The following is a 21046-nucleotide window of genomic DNA, read 5'->3' as shown; positions in this document are numbered from 1 at the left end:
ACATTCCCAGTGGTAACGAGCTTGCTCTGATGAATGCTGTTGCAGCTGTGGGTCCTGTATCTGTTGCTATTGATGCAGGACATCAATCCATACAGTTCTATCAGTCTGGTAGGTGTCTGATTTCCCTCAACTTTGTAATTTTAATTGTATTTTTGCTAAAATGGTTTATACAAACATGTAATACTCTGCCTTAAGTTCTTTTTTAATATTCTGATCTTTAGGCATCTATTATGAGAAGGCATGCAGCAGTAGTCAACTTGATCATGGAGTCTTGGTGGTTGGCTATGGTTATGAGGGTGCTGATGTTGCTGGTAGAAGATACTGGATTGTGAAGAACAGGTATGATGCCAACAATCTTTAGTTTTGCTGGCACAAGCTTGATTGCCTGTTTTCAATTAAATTTTCCCCTCTCTCCCTTTTTTAGCTGGACTGACAAATGGGGTGACAAAGGCTACATCTACATGGCTAAAGACAAAAACAATCACTGTGGCATTGCGACATCGGCCAGCTATCCCCTAATGTAAGGCCACTGCAGCCTTTTTTTAAATCTGAAAATAACAGTTTATGGTTTCTCTTTATTTTTAATATATATTTAACCCTTCTATTTCATCAAATTGTACTGCAGTTAGCCCTATGATATGTGGTAGTATTTTAAGAAAATCAGTTCTTTTTCTTTTTTTATAAATCACATAGTTTTAGTTTGGATCACTGTAAATATATTTGTAGCAATTGTCATCTACAAGGTTAAGGTATCTTGGAGGGAAATAATCTAGCAGACTCCTTTTGTTAACCAGTGAACCTTTCTGTATTGTGATGTGAATCTTTTCACTCTGTCTGAAGCTTAACTTTGAGTAGTGTAATATGTTTCTCTAATGCAAGTGATTATACAAGAATGTGCTGTGCTATATCTACTGTACTTGACCTGTAAATGGATAAATATTAAATCTTCTGGCATGGAAAGCTCAAGTCTGTACTGTATTTATTTGCACATGAACCTCATGCAAGCATGGCTATCCTGTAGCCATAATAAAAAAATGGTTTTAAAAGCATTTCTTACATTAGGTCTGTGTTAAGCTTAATGGTGTGTACATCCAGTTTCACAGTGCATTTGAACGATTAAGACTAAGCTATTCTGATTGTTTGATAGAATTCTGTATAACTGGACTAAATGCATGACCACGAAGAAATCCATTTATAGGTACATCAACATGACATTGACATTCAACAGTAGTTTCAGTATCTATGACTTATCATTATTAGCACATTAGCACGTAATTCTAATTAATTGATGCAAAACTAACTCATGCAATAATAGTATTAGAGAAAATGCTGGATTAGAGAGATTTATTAATCTTTTTTTTTTTTTGCTTGAAGTAGAGCTGTTTAATAACCTTTTCAAATGTGGTTTGAGGACATTATTGTAGTTGACTTAACTATATATAATTTAAAAACAGGATATACTGTAAAGTGTTTTTAGTGTGCTATTTAGTTTCCCTTGAAGTTAGACTTAAAAAATGAAGTCCATGCCTTATGTTTAATAGTCTAATTTCTTTAGAAGCACTTATACTTTGGGGTGGGACAGCGGTAGTGTGTGCGTGTGCGTGTGTGTGTGTGTGTGTGCGCGTGTATGTATATTTATACATACTGCAGAAAGACATATGTTGATTAAAAAAAGGGAAAAGACACATCAATAAGATTAACCAAATGTGTTTTAGGATGAATTTTAAATTTAATCAAATTACTGTACTTAAAACAACACTTGTATTAACTACATCACTACACCACTTCACTTAAGTACATCATTCAATTTGTTATTTATTTATTTTTTTTGACAAGTCGATTTTTCTGGTATCTGTAATGAACCAGACAGAATACCAGACTTCTCTCCTTGGGACCGTACCCCTTCCAATCGATAAGATACTGCACTCCCCAACCATGGGGACATACAGCTAGGATCTTCTTGACCCTAAAAATGGAATCATTGACTAGAGCGGGAATAGAGGGGGTGGGAGGGGAGGGAGAGCGAACGACAGGTTTAATACACAAGACATGAAAGACAGGATGAACGCGTCGGAGGTTATGGGGTAAGTTTAGTTAAACCGCAGTGGGGTTAATGATCTTGGTGATCTGAAAGGGTCCGACAAATTTAGGTGCTAACTTGCGAGATTATGACTGGAGCGGAAGGTGACGAGTGGAGAGCCATACTCTTTGACCACAAATATATCTCGGGGCTTTAACACAGCGTCGATCAGCGGCTTGGCGAGTACGTTCCTGTGTTTTAGTGAGAGTGTTACGTACGATCTTCCAGGTACGTTGACATCGTTTGATGAATGCTTCGACTGACGGTACGGTGGATTCAAATTCTTGAGTAGAAAACAAGGGAGGTTGGTAGCCTAAGCACGCGTGAAAAGGAGAGATGCCAGTAGAAGATGTGGGTAAGGAATTGTACGCGTATTCGGCCCACCCTAATTGTTGGCACCAATTAGACGGGTTACGCGCAGTAAGGGTACGGAGAAGCCGTCCCAGATTCTGATTGACATGTTCAGCCTGCTTGTTTGTCTGAGGGTGGAACCCCGAAAACAAACTTGCAGAACAGCCGATGCGGCGACAAAATTCTTTCCAACATTGCGAGACGAATTGTGGACCTCGGTCTGAAACGATGTCCGTGGGTAAACTGTGAATCTTAAACACATGGTCAAAGACTAAAGCAGCAGTCTACTTCGCGGAAGGAAGTTCAGGAGCGGGAATGAAGTGCGCAGACTTAGAGAAGCGGTCGACTATTGTTATGATGACAGTATTACCGGACGAGGGCGGAAGACCGGTGACAAAATCCATGGCTATATGAGACCAGGGTCGAGTAGGAATAGGGAGGTGTCGTAGAATCCTGCGGGTGGACTATTACTAGATTTGGATTGCACACAGACTGAACAAGACTTGATAAAGTGCTGGATGTCACGGTGCATCGATGGCCACCAGAAACGTTGGTGCGCGGTGGAGTAACTATCCTTAATGCCTGGATGAGCGGAGAGGTTGGAAGAATGACACCAGCTAAGGACCTCTTGACGAGCAGCGCACAGAACATAGAGCTTGTCCTCTGGGTACCCGCTAGGGATAATAAAAGCGGTAAGAAGTCTCTTAACAGCACGTTCGATTCCCCACGTGACTGCTTCTTGAATGCATTTGCTGGGTAGTATGGTCTTAGAGGGTGGGTTGCTGTCCGAGGTGCTGAACTAATGCGTCAGGCTTAATGCTCTTAGTTCCAGGCCGATAAGAGATTTGAAATCAAATCGTGAGTCTCTTAGCCGTGCGGAGATAAGCGAGATTGCGATGTTCGGTGTAAACTAAAAAGGGGATAGCCGCGCCTTCGAGCCAGTGGCGCCATTCGCCGAGGGCTAGACATCATAATTTTGTTCGGCCAGTGAAAGATGGTGGGAAAAATAGGCACAGGGGTGGACCTTGCCGTCGACGGAGGATCGCTGGGATAAAACAGCCCGACTCCTGTACTGGAGGAGTCCACTTCTACAATAAATTGCTTTGAGGGGTCAGGTGTAATGGGAATAGGAGCGGTGGCGAAAAGACCTTTTAATTGAAAAGCGGACTGAGCTTCGTTGGACCATAAATACTGTGATTTAGTCGAGGTGATCGCAAAAAACGGAGCGGCAATTTGGCTGAAATTATGTACAAAGCGACAGTAAAAATTAGCAAAACCAAGAAAGCGCTGCAAAGCAGTGCGGGAATCAGGAGTGGGCCAATTTAACACCGTGCGTATCTTAGTTGGATCCATGCCGATGCCCTCAGAGGAGATTACAGAACCGAGAAACGTGATGAAACTGTTGTGGAAGACCCATTTCTCTGCCTTAACAAATAGACGGTTCTCAAGAAGACATTGCAGTACTCATCGAACGTGCTGTACATGGGTCTGCGGAGAGGGAGAGAAGATTAGTATGTCGTCGAGATAAACATAGACAAAGATGTTGAGCATATCTCTGAGAATGTCATTAACTAGGGCTTGGAAAACTGAGGGAGCTTTTACCAATCGGAAGGGAAGGACGCGATATTCGAAGTGGCCAGCAGGGATATTGAAGGCAGTCTTCCACTCTTGACCAGCCTTAATCCGAACAAGATGATAAGCGTTGCAAAGGTTGAGTTTGGTGAAGATCTTAGCCCCCTGAAGGATCTCAAAAGCAGTAGACAATAGCGGTAGAGGATAACGATTCTTTACGCTTATGCTACTAAGCCCCCGATAATCAATACAGGGACGAAGGCTGCCATCCTTCTTCTTAACAAAGAAGAAGCTAGCCCCCGCCAGAGAGGTGAAATGAACTATAGTACCCGCTCCCAAGAATTCGGAGAGATACTTATCAAGGGCTTCATGCTCCAGTACAGATAACGAGTAAAGTTTACCGTGAGGGGTGTGCTGCCAGGAATGAAATCAATATTGCAGTGAAAAGGGCGATGAGGGGGGAGAGAGGCCGCCCGGGACTGACTGAACACTGCTCGCAGATCGTGGTACTCCTCCGGAACACCAGATAAATCACCGGGTTCCTCCTGAAACACAGAAACAGAAGACACGGGAGACACAGCAGAGACAAGACATTTGACGTGACACGAAAGACACCATGACATTATGTTGCTCTTAACCCAGTCTATCTGAGCATTATGTTTAACCAGCCAAGTATGACCGAGTACCATAGGGACTTGAGGAGAATTAAATAAAAAGGAAGAAATAGTCTCATGATGATTGCCCGAAATAATTATCCTCACGGGAATAGTGGTGCGGCACACAGAGGCCAAAAGCTGTCCATCTAGGGCGAAGACTTTGATGGGTTCGGTCAAGTCCTTCAGTGGGATCTTATGCTGGATAGCCCACACTTCATCTAGAAAGCAAACTTCAGCACCGGATTCAATGAACACCTAGCAGTCCACTGAAACCTCGGGACAATGCAAGTGAGCAGAGATAGGTCCGAGACCTAGTGGAGGAGGAAAGGGTTGTCGAGCTCGCCAGTACTCCTCGATCTACTGTCGCTTCGTCTTTACCGGACAGAGACGGGCAAAAATGACCAAGAGCGCCACAATACATACACCTCCGCTCCATAAGGTGGCGCTGGTGTTCCGTAGAAGAAGCGGTGGCGAAGCGGTGACTAGGGGGCCAGCTGAGGAGGGTTGTGACTGCTGTTCGGAAGCCTCCCTGCAGGTACGGCGACGCATATCAATGCGTTTATCCACCCGGATGGCCAGCTCAGCAAGTTGATCGAAGTGTTGAGGTAGATCCCGAGTAAAGAGTTCCTCCTTGACATCAACATTGAGACCGTCGATAAATTGAGCGATGAGAGCTGGCTCATTTCATTGACTAGTCACACCTAATGTGCGAAACTCGATGGCGTAGTCGACCACTGACCTTCTAGATTGACGAAGAGCTGCAAGATGACGGCATGCCTCACGCCCAAACACCGATTGGTCGAAAACTTTGACCATCTCCTGCTTGAAGAGCGAAAAGCGAGAGCAGCAATCCGAGTTGGACTCCCAGACCGCGGTGCCCCACTCTCTCACCCGACCAGTGAGGAGGGAGAGAACAAAAGCGATCCTAGTGCGATCTTCTGCGTACGTGGCTGGCTGGAGAGAGAAGACCACTTCGGCACAGGCTCTGCACTGGGTCGGGTGACCGGAGTAGCAAGGAGGGTTATTGATTCGTGGTTCGCCTAGCAGGAGATTCTCTAAACCAGCCTGCCCTCCAGGCCTTAAATATTGCAGCTGATTGGTAAGCTCTGTAACCTGCACTGCCAGACTCTCCATGGTATATCTGGTGGCCGATAGCTCCTCTTCATGACGGCCAAGCAGGACTCCCTGTCGCTCGACCACGGAGCGAATCGGGGACTCTCCAGAGGGATTCATGTTGGTCAGATTATTCTGTAACGAACCAGACAGAATACCAGAGGTGCGGGCAAAATAAAGACAGCTTATTAGGGAAAAGTTCAACACAGGCAGGCTGCCGCACGCGGAGCCTCGGCAGTGCACAGCACTACTAACGTTTCGATGAGAACAGAAGGGACCCGCTTGATTGGTCAGTGAAGGAGAAGAGGAAGAGAGCTGGCAATTGCTGACAAACCCCGGCTGGGGACAGGATTCAGAAATGATAGTTATTGGGAAGGGTCTACAGCTGAGAGACAAAAAACAATACTGAGAGTGAGAGAATTAAGAATTAATGAGATCAGACCTGGCTCATGACAGTATCAGTACTTTACTTATGAGCATCAGCGTCAAGGCTGATTTATACTTCTGCGTCAAGCACACGTGTATGGTCTTGTGCACCCGCAGTCACATAGCCCTCGCCATGGTTGATGTCAACGCGCACATCTAAAAAAATTCTGCTTTGTGTTTTTCTATGCATTACTAACATCATTAAACCAGACAACATTTGTTTTATAAGTTAACCAAATATTCGCAGATATTCAGCAGTTTTTTTCTAATATGTATGCCAGTCATGTAGACAGAAGACACTGTATCCAATTGTTTAAATGTAAAAAAAAGTAATTGTGGCCCTGTTCACGTGGGTATTTAGGTTCATTTTCAAAAATCTGATGCAACTTTTATTATTTACAAGAAAAGAAAATGTAATTAAAAGTTTCAGATCAATTTATGCATTAAATTATGAAACCGATAACTAATTTCCTTTATTTCCAATTAGACCATGCACTTTATTCTGTTTTACAGTTTTAATATGTATATATGCTTTTTTTAAAACAACATTCGTTTAACAAATATTTTAGCACATTGAAAGTTATTAAATTACCTGTCTTTTGATTAAAACATAGTGCAAAGGATCAGAAAATGATCGCGCGCGTTCAAAAAAAAAAGCAATCATCCAACACATCTCTCTCGTGTCATGTTTTCGAAGATAAATTCGCATCTGAGTGCTGCTTTGAATAAAATAAAATGACTAAAAACACATTAAAGACTATACACATAAAACATTCACAAAGGTGTATCTTATAGATAAACACCAATTGACGGGCACTGCTTTCGATTTAAATGACAGGAATTTTGCAAAAGGAAAAGATTAAACATATCAGGACTGTTAAAAGAACATTCTGCTTTAATATATTCTTTCGACTCCAATACAACAGCTAAGATTATGAATGACTGAGTGTAAAGCTGTCTCTCCTGCGTGCTTCAGCAGCACGTCCTGTTGTTTGTGAATGAGGAGGCGGAGAGAATGCGCTGTTTAGTTCCACCTCAAGGTATTTAAATAAAAACTAACAACGAACTGCTCATCACACTCAAAAAGTCTAACTAAAACTCTTGTTGTTTGCACCCAGGATGCCCAATGAACCTAACAAGCCATTATTTTAATCTTCTATGACATTCTTAAACATCTTCGATGTTTGTGAAGTATGTGAACTGTTCTATATTACATTATATTATATTACATATACAAAGGAATAATCGTCTTTATTAATTGTGATTAACATTTTGAGCAAAATAATCGCAATTATCATTTTTTCTGTTATCGTGCAGCCCTAGTTTACAAGTGTGGAGTCCTGTGAAGGAGCTCCAGATGGAAACTTTTGTTTTGTGTTTACCTTATGAATAATGTTGTTGCACATGTGTTGGTTCCCGCCTCTGAATGAGCGAGTTTTAGCTACTTGTACATTAAGGTAGCGTTCAGAAAAAACAAAACACCAGCAAAGAAAATCGATACATAACATAACCTAATGCCAGCTAGCTTTTCGAAAGTATTATCGCAGAGCAACACAAACAGCACGCAGATGTATAAATGCACAGCCACATGCAAGACATGCACCGTGGATCACGGCGATTGCTCAATGCATAAGTATAAACCAGACTTTAACCACGGCGATGGCTTTGTGATTCTGCAATGGCTGCGCCATACCATACGCATGCGATTGACGCAGACGAATCAGCCTTAAAGGGTGATTTATAATTGTGCGTTGAGTAATTGCTGTGACCCACGGCGCCTGCCGTGCGCATAGCCATGCATTTATCTTTCGGTGTGCTGTTTGTGTTGCTCTGCAATAACACTTCCGAAACGCTAGCTGGCAGTAGGTTTTTATATTCCTCAGTATTGAGTTTCTTTGCTGGTGTTTTGTTTTTTTCTAAAGGCTACCTTAATGTACAAGCAACTAAAATTCACTCATTCAGAGGTGGGAGCCGGCGGACGTGCAACATCTTTAATCATAAGGTAAACATAAAACAAAAGTTTCCATCTGGAGCTATTTCATAGGACTCCACACTTGTAAACAATTGCTCCATCGGGCTTGCGGCTCTCAGCACTGCCCACACTCATCACTGCTACAAAGGCGACCAATCACAGAGCCTGTGCTATGCGTCATTATGACATGTAGTTACATTTTTTGAGAGGTGCGCGTCAAGGCTGATTTATACTTTTGAGTCAAGTGCAAGCATATGCTCTGGTGCAGCTTTCGCATAATCGCATAGCCCTGGCCATGGCTGACGTCGCCCCTGTCATGCACCTCTCAAAAAATTTAACTACATGTCGCAAGGACACATAGCACAAGGTCTGTGATTGGTCAGCTTGGTATTAATAACTACTGTGGGCAGTCCTGAGAGTCACGAGCCCGATGGAGCGAGTGTAGAATCCAGTGAAGGAGCTCCAGATGGAAACTTTTGTTTTGTTTATCTTATGATTAAACTTGTTGCACTTCTGCCTCAACTCAACACAGAGGAACATAAAATCCTACTTTCAGCTAGCGTTTCCGAAGAATTTTTGCAGATAAATGCACGACTACGCGCAAGGCAGGCGCCATGAATCACGACAATCTCTTGGCACAAAAGTATAAACCAGGCTTCAGCGTCACGGTGAGGGGTCTGCGACCGGAGTATACACGTGTGCTTGTAACAGAAGTATAAATCAGCCTTAAGGCAGGAGCAGCAGGCAAGCACCTGGCTGAGAGCGCTTAATCAATAAAAGTCCCCATACATATAGTCTTGTGGTGCTGCGCTTCCTTTCTTCTCTATTTAAATGATACAAACATAATACTTAATATTTGCAGTACTTTTGAGCTCAAAATATAATAAAGAAATACATTAACCTTCAGAATGATGCGGGACACAAAAATAATCCAGATGGGCCTGTTGATTACCCATTATCTAGAATTTCTTTGCTGCCCCCCTAGCACCATCTTGGGGCCGCGGCCCTTAGAGCCGCAACCCATTATTGAGAAACACCCATACACTCTCACATTCACACACACTCATGCACTACGATCAATTTTGTTTACTTATTCTCCCATATCACATGTCTTTAGACTGTGGGGGAAACCAGATAGTTGCCTACCTAGTTAAACTAAAACATGTAGTAGTAATTGGTTCTTTATACTTCATTACATATTTTAAGCTGTACTTCTTTACTTTTTTTTGAGTACAAAAGTGTAGTCAGTACTTCAACTTTTACCAGAGTCGTTTTATACATGAGTATCTGTACTTCTACTTGAGGAAAGGAAGTGTGTACTTTTGCCATCACTGACTACACCAAAGCATTGAAGATTTACAAAAATTTTATTTGAACATGTCAAATTGTCATTATGCCAAAAAAGTGGGGCTGACACTAAAGTAAGGAATAATTGATGATAGACTGTTTAATTATTATTTTTAAAAAGTATACCAGAGCTAGTGATAAAGCTATAGTAACTGGTACATCTCTAGTGATATAGAACTTTCATGTAGTCAAAATCTGCCTGGGACAACTTTAGCTGTGTGTTTGAAAATAACAACACCCCATAGTGTAAGAGGTTCTAAAGAAATTAGCCTATTAAATGTAAAAAGCCACAGACTGTATTTTTTGTTAAGTTTGACTTCAAGGGCAATTAAAATGCACACTAAAAACTTTTTATATCCCTGTTTTAAACTATATATAGTAAAGTCCTTACAGTAAACCACATTTGAGGAGGTTAAACAGCTCTTCTTAAAAAAAACAAAACAAAAGCTTAGTAATTTTCTCTAATCCAGCCTTTTTTTATAGAAAACATTTTCAGCTAATCTATTTACACATAGGTTAACGTACAAATTGCATTTAATCAGCATTAAACAATTGCATTCACGTGCTAATGATGATACGTAATGGATATTAAAACAATACTGTTGAGGTTGATGTACCTTTAAATAGATTTCTTTGTGGTCAAACATTTGATCTGGTTATATAAAATGTTATCACATAGAATAGCTTAGTCTTAATCTCTTAAATGCAGTTCAACACAGACCTAATGTAAGAAATGCTTTTAATTCCTACTATTCCTACAGGAATCCGTGTGCAAATAAATACAGTACAGACTTGAGCTTTCCATGCCAGAATATTTAATGTTTATCCATTTACAGGTCAAATACAGTAGATATAGCACAGCACATTCTTGTATAATCGTTTGCATTAGAGAAACATATTACACTACTCAAAGTTAAGCTTCGGACAGAGTGAAATGATTCAGATCACAATATAAAATGGTTCACTGATCAACAAAAGGTGTCTTCTAGATTATTAGATAACTTAACCTTATTCACCTTATTCTTCACATACGAGCGGTAGCAGCTATTTGAATGTTTTTGGCTCGAGACTTACGGTGTCGTTCACTTCCATTCATTTTAGACGTTAAAACAGCCCATTATGCTACTTTGTTGCAAACTTATATTTTCTTATTATAGTATTCTATTTGGTCTGTATAGTCATGCAAACACTTGTTTGTAGAGCAAGTAGTTTGACCGTTTTCTGATGTTAATTGTTTCAAGTCATTTCTCCAATAGGCGACTAAATCGGAAGTTCTAAAACAATTGCAAAGAAATGTTCACCTCCGCATTGAAGAATAAGGTCAATAGAAGGCACTTGCTGCAGATAGATTTGCAGTGTTCCAAACTAAAACTACGAGACTTTATGAAACAACAGAAAAAGAATGGATTTCCCTAAAAGACTACTACATATCATAACCTTAACTGCAATACAATTTGATAAAATAGAAGAATGTAAAATACATTAAAATAAAGAGAAACCATGAACTGTCAATTTCAGAATGCAGAGAAGGCTCCAGTGGCCTTACATTAGGGGATAGCTGGCCGATGTTGCAATGCCACAGTGATTGTTTTTGTCTTTAGCCATGTAGATGTAGCCTTTGTCACCCCATTTGTCAGTCCAGCTAAAAAAAGGGGGGTAGGGACATAATTAATAAAATACGAAAACATCAAGCTTATGCCGGCAAAACTAAAGATTTTTGGTACCATACCTGTTCTTCACAATCCAGTATCTTCTACCAGCAACATCAGCACCCTCATAACCATAGCCAACCACCAAGACTCCATGATCAAGTTGACTACTGCTGCATGCCTTTTCATAATAGATGCCTAAAGTTCAGAATATTAAAAAGTTAAGGCAGAGTAAGTTCAGGCAGAATAAATTAAGACATGTTTGTAATAGTTGCATAAACAACAATTTTAGCAAAAATCCAATTAAAACTAGAGTTGAGTGATATCAGAAACCAACCAGACTGATAGAACTGTATGGATTGATGTCCTGCATCAATAGCAACAGATACAGGACCCACAGCAGCAACAGCATTCATCAGAGCAAGCTCGTTACCACTGGGGATGTCAACGAATCCAGTGTCTTTAGCGACATTAAAACGGGGGTCATACCGGCATGGCAGATCATCCTGCAAAGTTAAAATAAGAAAACGGTACACTGAAGTTTCAAAATACTTAGATCTTCAGTCAAAGAGATAAAAAAAAAAAAACATGATTTCAAGTAATCACAATCTGCAAATGTTCACTTGTGTATAGTACTACAAACATTCCCAGTTCATGTTACACTTTAAAAATATAGGTAATTTGTATGTACAGTCAAGCTACTATAAGAAACTAGTTGCATTTAAGCAAAGGAAATGAACGCACAAATTAAATATGAGTATAGTTAAAAAAAGTAGACCTATGCATTAAATAAATTACCCAGAAGTTACATGTGAAATGTCATATTTGTAAGTTACACATATATGCAATAGCCAAATTCTACAAAGACCCAATTTGTTTGGTAAAAACAAATTATATTAATAAACCCTAAGGGTAAACACCCACCATAGACGCACAAGACAGAAGAGCACATAACTGATTCTTACCCTTGCAAGATAAGGGTACGACTGCTCAGAATCCAGCCCGTTGTTCTCTTTAACATATAGGAAAGCCTGGTCCATGAGGCCTCCGTTACAGCCTTGATTGCCCTGTGGTCTGGAACAGTCCACCAAGTTTTGCTCACTCAGAGAAACCATCTTTCCAGTTTTACGGAAGAGCTGACCCTCCAAGGCACCCGTTGAACTGAAAGACCAGCAAGATCCACATTGTTTCTAAAACCACAAGAGAGAAAAGTCATCAAACAGTAAAGCTACAGATACACATACTGAAATACTAAAAGGCATTTATATTTTAGCACAAACTGGGTTTACCTGTTCAACTGTAATTGGATCAGTCATAATAGATGCAACCATGTCCTAATTTAGCATAAAACATTTGCAGTTTTCAGTTACTTTAAACTTACCTGGTCTTTTACAGGAGTAACATAGCCCCTCTGTCTCCAGTCAATCTGTTGAGGGGCTGCAAAAAAGCTGGGTTCCATGAACAATGCACCCTTTGACTTCCGGTCTGGGTCATGCTTATAACCATTCATTGCCTGTCTGAACTCCTCATTTGTCTAAAAGAGAATGTCGTGAAATGTTTTAATAAAACAGCTTTACAAATACTACTATATAAGGTGTCAATAGCAACTTGAATTGAGAATTAAAGTCATTTTGCAGAAGATTCATTAAAATACATTGGGCTTAAATCTCCAATCTATGATGTTGATCATAATTTAATCATTAAAAAAAAATTCTTATCTGGTTTTACACTGATAAATCATCCTTGCATTTTGATTGTTTGTAAATCTGTTTGATGATTTGTAGTGTACAAAAATATATAGAGAGAAATAAATGACTTGACTGTAATACTAAACTGCTCACCATGTCACCAAATTGATTCATTCCCAGTTTAAATGTGTGGTTTCCCATGGAGTACTCAAAGTTGTGTAGCTCAATTTTTCTCAAGTTCTCCTCCCAAATCATTCTCCTCCCAACCTCTACGTCCTGGAAAACAAAACAGATGTGTCAGCCATTGCAAAGCACAAGTTCATGTTTAACACATGCATGGCTTTAATTCATTCATGTAAAGCTAATATATGGCTAGAAACTATAGTCTTCCCACCTCATGATAGATTCTTCCATGCTGGCTCTTCCAGGAGTTCCAGTGGTCATCTAACTGCATGTCTACAGTTGAAGCAGCAAACACTGCACTTATGCACAGTGTGACGAGCAAAGCAAACATCATCTTGCCTGGAAGACTGTGACAGAGAAAAACAAGACTCAGTTTAAAGCTGTGTAAAGAGAAGATTATAAACAATTACAGGGAGAAAAACCTTAATGTTTTAACAAAACAGAACAGGCCACATCAGAATCTGTGCACTATAAATTGAACTAAATGTCACCTAAATATCATGCAAGCAATTTTAAGAGAGAGAGAAAAAAAGATTTACACACCTTTCACAAGCAAACCAAATTATTGACTGTGATAGCTTACAACTGAGTGTTTTAAAGCCTGTCCGAACATAGAGGCGGTCTCTCATTGGCTCACAGTGATGATGAGACAAGTATTTACAACCAATCAGGTCCAGCAAAAACTTCTTCTTCTCATGTGATCTAGCATCACAAGAAAGAGAATCCATCAATGGACTATGGTGATTCTTTATATTATTAGTCTACTGTAACAAGATTACAGTAATCAGAAATATTTTGTTATTTTAGTTTAGAAAATCAACATTTACAATACACAAGTGGAAAGCTTAATAAAATATGCTACACTTGATGGGGGATGTAGAGATTATTATTTTTTTTTTTTTAAGTTTGTAACGTCTTGTTTGTTGGGTGTGTTGTTTGTGCTTGTCACATAAGGGTGTGCTTGACAACATGCTTAGACAGAAAATAATCCAAGAGAAAACACAGAGGCCATTTAGAAAACTAAGCATTTTTAAATAGCATCAGTGGCTCCTGTTTTGTACTCACACTAAATACTAATTACTTTAATTCTAATTACTAAATATTATTAATAATTTAGACTGACTAAAATTAGTAGACAATACTTTCACTACTAATGTGTCCTTTATATATCCTTTTCTGGCTGCAGGAGAGAGAACATCTTTGCACATTTAAGAATATGCGTGTTTGACTATAGTGATAATTGTTTAATTGCCATTTTATCTTTTATTCATTTTACTTTATTAAAACATAAAGCTGAAACAAGCTGGTTACTCACTCACTTACTAAACATTTTAAACCTGAATCTTATGTAAATACAAAATAATTATTAGAAGTTATTAGATGTTATCGTTATACCTTCTGGCTAATAAAATGAGTGTTAAAAGCCAGATGATAGTTTATGTTAAGTTGCAGTTCTAAATTCATAGATATTTCAATTCTTATTTCAATTCCTATTTCTATATTCCAGGGTGTCCGCAGGGTCTTAAAAGTATAAAAAATTGATTAATCAATTATGAGAAAACTAAGGCCCTTAAAAGCTAGTAAACAATCTTAATCCCGTTTTTACGAGGTATTATATTTTGTTCAATCGTTGTCCGAACTGATTGACTCTAAAAAAGCATGAATATATTTATTTTCCTCAGTTGCTTCAGGCAGGGAGAGTCTGGCCAAGCTCCTCTGTCTGGGTGATGTCACGTAATTTGCGACAAATGCGAGAAGGTGATGTGACGCTCTCCACATGTAGCGAAACCATAGCAATACAGACAGCAAAATGGCAAGTTTGCATACTTCTGGTTGAGAAAGACGAGTTTAAACAGTGCCTGAAACCTGTCGCTGAAAACAACCACGTAATATTTTCTTTCAAGGTTTGTTTCTTCTGAGCTCATCTAAGTTCTGTTGCATGGTTGTGCTCCATTTATTTCTTTAACTACAACTGTTTATTAGCAACTGTTTATTAAGTTAAAGGTTTGGTACTGATTAGAACTTGAAGTGGCGATGAGGTCTTCAAATATTCTGAGAAGGTCTTTAAAAGTCTTAAAGCATAATCATGTTATCCTCTTTTTTTGTGCGAGGTTGACTTTCTGTTCACAATTTTTCCCACACAGTGACACTGCTTGAAAAGGTAAGCATATCTACAGAGGCCGGATGGTCTAAAGAAACACATGTAAGTTATTTTTTAAACTTTTAGCCTTAACTTGAAAGAGGTAAATTTCTGCTTTCAAAAATCTTTCTGTAAAATTTAAAAAAATTGTTACAAAATGTATTCGTTCATTCCTGTTATGTTCCAACACAATTTCAGTAATTGCTTCTCTTGTTTTACATGTCTTATTCCTACAAATTTGTGTTACTTTTATTATAAATTGATAGAATTGGTACATGAAACAAAAGTTGGGCTGCAAAATAAGTCTGACCAGGCTGAAATATGTGTATTTAAAACAAAAGTTTATTTTTAAGTATCACTATTTCAAATAATGTAAACAGCTCTGTTGCATGTAAGCATTTAATACATATTTAGTGTTTTTCCACCACTGTTAGAATGCATATGTCTTCCTGTTGCAGTCCACATAAATTTAAGAAACGGCGTTCCTTGCTTTTGTAAAGACAACAAAAAACTGTATATTAATCTTTTCTTACAGACTTTCTATGCAAAATGAACTGTATTATAATTGACACAATATACAAAAATTATATTCCTTTTGAAAAAGAATTTTTAAATGAAACATAAAAGCTTTTTTTCTGATAAGCTCAGCTATATTCTCTGCACCTATTGAGTCAGTACAAAACCACAGACACCCACATCTACAAAAGTACACACACAGTGAACCCCAATAGACTCACCATCGGTAACATTAAATGTAGTATTTCATTCAAGACTCAGACATTCCACAGAGTACACAAAAATAACAAGTTGTTGTTGTTTTTTACCACAAAGAATAACAAGTTATTGAACTTTTTGATCAGGGTCCCACTCTGACAGTCAGGTCTTTTCTATCAGTCTGTACAGTCAGTGTCTTTGCTTAATGTCTCTAATGCTGCATCCCAATTCACATAATATCTGTCCTAAATAGTATTTGAAAATACAATTAGTACGTCCCAAATCGTAGTATGTTGAAAAGAGTATGCCAAAGGTTGGACGGTTTACTATTTCCAGGGAAAATTTTAAGTGTAGAACCGTCCATACACTCATGATAGTGCCCACCATACACGTAAACTCATTTATAACTACCAATGCGGGTGAAAAGTGTAGATAAACTACAAACATGATGGACATGCAAGGCCAACCACCAAGTAGAGAGGCTTTGGTAAAGATGTTTGTATGACTGTTAATTAATATCTAGCCCACTAGAAAATATTTAAATTGCGTTTTCTGTGTTATGTTTCATCTGCAACAACAATACTGAACTTATATAAAGATATGTTTGGACATTAACATCTAAATGCATAATTATTCAAAGACCTGAGGAGATTTCCCTGCATGAAAGACTCGTGAATGGGAGATTAACCTGCTGCTGCTTCTCCAATAAGGTAGGAAATTAAATATGAAAGAAATGTCCCAAAGCTGGCATACTGTTCTGTTGCACACTCAAAAGTATAAATGTTTCCTTTACAAAAAAGTACATACTTTTAGGGTGTAGTATAAGTATGCGAATTGGGACGCAGCATTGGTTTGTTTTGTGCTTTTGCACATGGCTTTGCTACCCTTATCCTGCCTTCTTGTTTCTTGTTACCACACCCTCTTGTTAATTTAGATTGTCTTATCCTCATTTACTTGACTTTAAACACATGTCCTTTGTTTGCGTACATCTACTCTTGGTTGGTTTGTTTTGGATGTGATTTGACTAATGCTTCCTTGTTAGAGCTTGCTGTATTTAGTCTAGAATATCTTCAAAAAGTTAACATATTTCACTAATTCCATTCAAGAAGTGAAACTTGTATAATTTATATATTCATTCCACACAGACTGATATATTTTAAGTGTTTATTTCTTTTAACTTTGATGACAACTAATGAAAACACCAATTTCAGTTTATCAGAAAATTAGAATAATACTTAAGCTGCGGTCACACTCCACTTTTCTCCCCATAGACTTTGTCCATAGATTTTGCACTCACAAACTCTAGTGTGACCGCAGCTGTACAGTTTTCTTAATTGCTAAAACACTAAAACCCATTGGCTGAACAAAGTTCTCAATTGCCATGACCTCATTTAGCTAATTGTGCAGTCTTTTGTCAATGCCTTAAACCATTTCACATGGTAAAACACAATGTGCAGATCCTACTAAAGCTGCGGTCACACTGGACTTCCATTCATACGCACGTGAATGCGTAAGACTGGAAACGCAAGGTCGTGCGTCAAGTTTCGCAGATCGCAGCATTGGAAAGTTCAAATCGCATCACTTGACTGCGTGAGACAATCGAGCATCAAAACATGACCTGTTTGGACAGAAATTTTGAATATGGACCAGTCGCTTGCTTTTTTTTAAATGTCTTGTCATCTTGCAAAAATCTGACGTATGGCGCTGCGAAAAGGGGCGGGATTAAACAAGATAATTAGACATTAAAAAAAGGGAGCGATTGGTCCATGTTTTAAATTTCTGTCCAGAGAGGTCATATTTTGATCCTCAATTGGTCTCATGCAATCATATGGGCCTGGTTTTTCAAAAGTAATCCACTAGGATATTGGATAACGGATTAGATCAAACCTTGAAAATGGGTTTTTCAAAAGAAAAAACTATTACATAATTGGATTAGATCACGTAATCCAATATTGGTTTTGATCCGGATCAAATCTTTAGTTTGGGCTTTTCAGACCTTTTTGTAGGATTTGGATCACTTTGATCCAGAAAAACTCGCTCAAAAAGTAATTTGAATTACGTGATCATGGATCGCAAAAAAGGCGTACTAAATCCGGATCAATTTTATTTGCATTAAACCTTTTGAAACACCGGGCCATGGTGCAATTTCGCAGGTCAGAGTTCATCAAGCTTGAACTTTCCAATGCAAAAAACTACTAAACTTGCCACATGACCTTATGTTTCCGGTCTGACTTATTAGCGTGTGTATGAATGGAAGTTTATGAGCAGAAAAGTGCAGTGTGACCGCAGCTTTAGACTTTTCAGCAAAACTCTAAACAAATTCTCATTCTCAAAACACATTCTGCACTCTAATGCACATGCCATTCATACTGCTAAACACAAGTAGCAGCAATCAAATACAAATAGAGAAAAGATGTCATGATTCAACAAAACCACTCGAAATTTATGTCACGCTTTTCAAATGATGTGACAACTAATAGAAGTCAGTTCAGAGAGCAAACAGGTTGTTGAAGGTGGGAAGGAGAGTGCCTAAGCATGGATCGAAGAAACAATGTGAGAGTATGAGTGCAATGGGCAGTTTAGAAACTTGTACCTCTCTCCATACTCACCTTTCCTGAATCTGATTAAGGAGTTCCCCTTTATAAGGAACTTCGACATGTATCTGGTAAACAGACTATGGGAGTTCGTCAGACGACTAATCACTCTGAAGAGTAAGAAAACGGGCCACTGAAATGCCAATTGACTTGGCGGAACTTGGCTCCACAACTGATCCTGATGAGTCATTATGAGAGCTATATCAGTCAGCCGGAGCTGGAGCCAGCTCATTAAAATTGTTCCTTCAGACCCGATCACAAGACTGAAGAACCCTTCTGCTGAGCTGACTTCCATAGAAGAAAGCATTACCTTCACCAGTGCAGGGGAAGACTTTTTAGCCGCTTTAGTCTCCTTGGTGTTTTACTGGTGATCTAAAAGAGCAGTTTACTGAAAGAGCAGAATTACCTAAGAGAGCACATGGTCGAGTAGCGCGTCTTTTTAAAGATGTCGTTTCGACCGTGCATTTCTAGATGTGGTGGTTTCCTCACCCCGGATCACAGGCATGTTGAGACGGTGCTCGCGGACAGTTATTGCCCTCATTGCAAAGGCTTGACCGTTGCGCAACTGAGGTCGCGGCAAGCTCTTGTATTAGGGCAAGTCACCTCTGCTGCTCCCCGCCAAGCGGTCTGAGGGTTACAGTGGGGGCTCATCCGTCGCTTTTGGGCCCGTGGACCCCTTGATCCTCATCTGTGTGCTTTGTCTCTGCTTTGAGTGTGAGAGCAGTTTCCTCTCTCTCCGGATGCGCAAACCCGAGCCCTGCCAGTCTGGGACACTCCGCCTTCCAGCTCGCAACGCTGGGCCCCTTCGCCTCAGGATCTCAGAGTGCAGGAGAACGGACTCCTTTCTCTCATTCTGGCCTCACTGTGGGATCCAGGTAGGAAGGTAAGAGACATTCTCTTATTTTCAGCTCTTCCTCGGACTGGAGTTGGATTCAATCACCATGGTTGCACGCCTCTCAGAGGAGCGCACCATGCTAATGCTTTCTTGTCTGAGCAAACTCAACAGGAAGATAGAGGTCCCACTAAATTTTTTTCAGAGGCTCCTGTGGCAAATGACATCTGCAGCTGCGGTCACGCCGCTCGGTTTGCTTCATATGATACCACTTCAGCATTGGCTTCACAATCCAGTCCCCAGACAGGCATGGCACGCGGATATGCACCGGGTGCACGTCACTCCACTGTGTCACCGCACCCTCAGTCCCCGGACGGATCTTGCTTTTCTACGGGCTGGAGTGCCCTTAGGGCTATTGTAGGGTACATGTGACCATTCTGCTTAATTCACAAGTCCTGACGCGTATTAGTGCTCTTACATTCGATCAAGACACGAGAGTCCATCTAATTCAATGTATCTTCGTTTTATTTTCACATTAGACATCCACACGTGCCAATGTTGTCAAAATCCACTCACATACAACTTGTTTGTTCCAGCCTGATGAACAATGACTCCAATATTTCACTTCTACGGTCAAAAGCTTGTGCTCTCCAACTTCTGCACATTGCACTAAAAACTCACGTGTGTCACACCAACTGTGGAAACTATATGAAGCATACTACACATGCGCAGTAGAAAATAACGTAAAGTATATGCCATGCAAATGGCAAGAACATAAGAAGTATATAAAAACAGTATAAATAAAAAAGTATATAACATGCAAATATATATATATAAATATAAAACTTACCTAAAACACTAAACTATTAAATATGGCTCCTACATTTCCGGCCCCTAATTGACAGGCAGGCAGACTGACAATTACCTTATGCTTCCCTTTTTTTTTTTTTTTACAGAAACAGAGCCATATAATTTCAATGTTTAGGCATCAATTTAATCTTCTTAACTGTCCAGTGTCCACAATTTGCATCCAAAGAAATTGTCAGATACTTAATTGTCAGATGCTTAACGGTCCATTTCACATATAAGGCATAGCTTGTCTATTGGCCTTTCCAGGGTATTGGTTTTAGTCTTAACCAACACACGTCTCACAAGTCCTTTTTTGTCAGGGAACTGTTTTGTGATTCTTCCAAGAACCCATGAATTTCTTGGAGACGATTCATCAACAATAAGAACGACATCTCCAACTGAAAGGTTTTTTCTGGCTTGAAACCATTTTTGACGCTCCTGAAGTAAAGGCAAATACTCACGCACCCACCGCTTCCAAAACAAGTCAGCAATGTACTGAATTTGTCTCCACTTGCGACGTGCATATGTGTCCTCTTTTTTGAAAAGTCCAGGAGGCAAGTTTGGTTGTTTTTTCAATAGTAGCAGGTGGTTGGGTGTCAAAGGTTCCAAATCAGTGGGATCATCCGTAGCGGTGGTAAGTGGTCGGTCATTTATTATTGCTTCCACCTCACACAGCAATGTATGCAAACTTTCATCCGTTAACCTTTGCTCTTTCAGTACTGATTTCAAGATTTTTTTAACAGATCTTATCTGCCTTTCCCATACTCCACCGAAGTGAGATCCAGAAGGTGGGTTGAATATCCACTGTATGCCTTTTTGCATAAGAGTACATTCAATTTTTGATTGATTCCACTGTTGTATGGACTTACGAAGTTCCATC

At 39.6% G+C, this 21046-nt stretch overlaps 2 protein-coding genes across 2 annotated transcripts in view; one reads left to right on the top strand and one right to left on the bottom strand.

The window, feature by feature from the left end:
- Positions 1–524, top strand: part of LOC130238318 (procathepsin L-like) — a 4761-nt gene extending 4237 nt beyond the window's left edge. The window contains exons 5-7 of the mRNA XM_056469292.1: positions 1–108; positions 222–339; positions 425–524. The exon at positions 1–108 is cut by the window's left edge and continues 61 nt beyond it. Coding sequence (XP_056325267.1) covers positions 1–108; positions 222–339; positions 425–524 — 326 coding nt within the window. The remainder of the gene's footprint in view (positions 109–221; positions 340–424) is intronic.
- A 10535-nt stretch (positions 525–11059) lies between these two features.
- On the bottom strand, positions 11060–21045 carry LOC130238359 (procathepsin L-like). The gene is made up of 8 exons (XM_056469354.1): positions 21032–21045; positions 13249–13405; positions 13008–13130; positions 12548–12700; positions 12132–12356; positions 11504–11672; positions 11247–11364; positions 11060–11159 (listed from the first exon to the last, which is right to left on the bottom strand). Exons 1-8 carry the CDS (start codon positions 21043–21045, stop codon positions 11060–11062), a joined length of 1059 nt encoding a protein of 352 aa, XP_056325329.1.
- Between the last annotated feature and the right edge of the window lies 1 nt (position 21046).

This window comes from Danio aesculapii, chromosome 12 (assembly GCF_903798145.1).
Source record: "Danio aesculapii chromosome 12, fDanAes4.1, whole genome shotgun sequence".
Classification (NCBI taxonomy): Eukaryota; Metazoa; Chordata; class Actinopteri; order Cypriniformes; family Danionidae; genus Danio; species Danio aesculapii.
Note: the sequence above shows the minus strand (reverse complement) of the source record. Positions and strands in the feature narration are given on the sequence as shown.

What these genes read in the sequence shown, in the direction of transcription:
- LOC130238359 (XM_056469354.1), bottom strand. An exon ending in CATACAGTTCTATCAGTCTG is followed by an intron (nt 11,365 to 11,503) that starts GTTGGTTTCTGA and finishes TCTGAACTTTAG; the next exon opens with GCATCTATTATGAAAAGGCA. An exon ending in TACTGGATTGTGAAGAACAG is followed by an intron (nt 11,160 to 11,246) that starts GTATGGTACCAA and finishes CCCTTTTTTTAG; the next exon opens with CTGGACTGACAAATGGGGTG.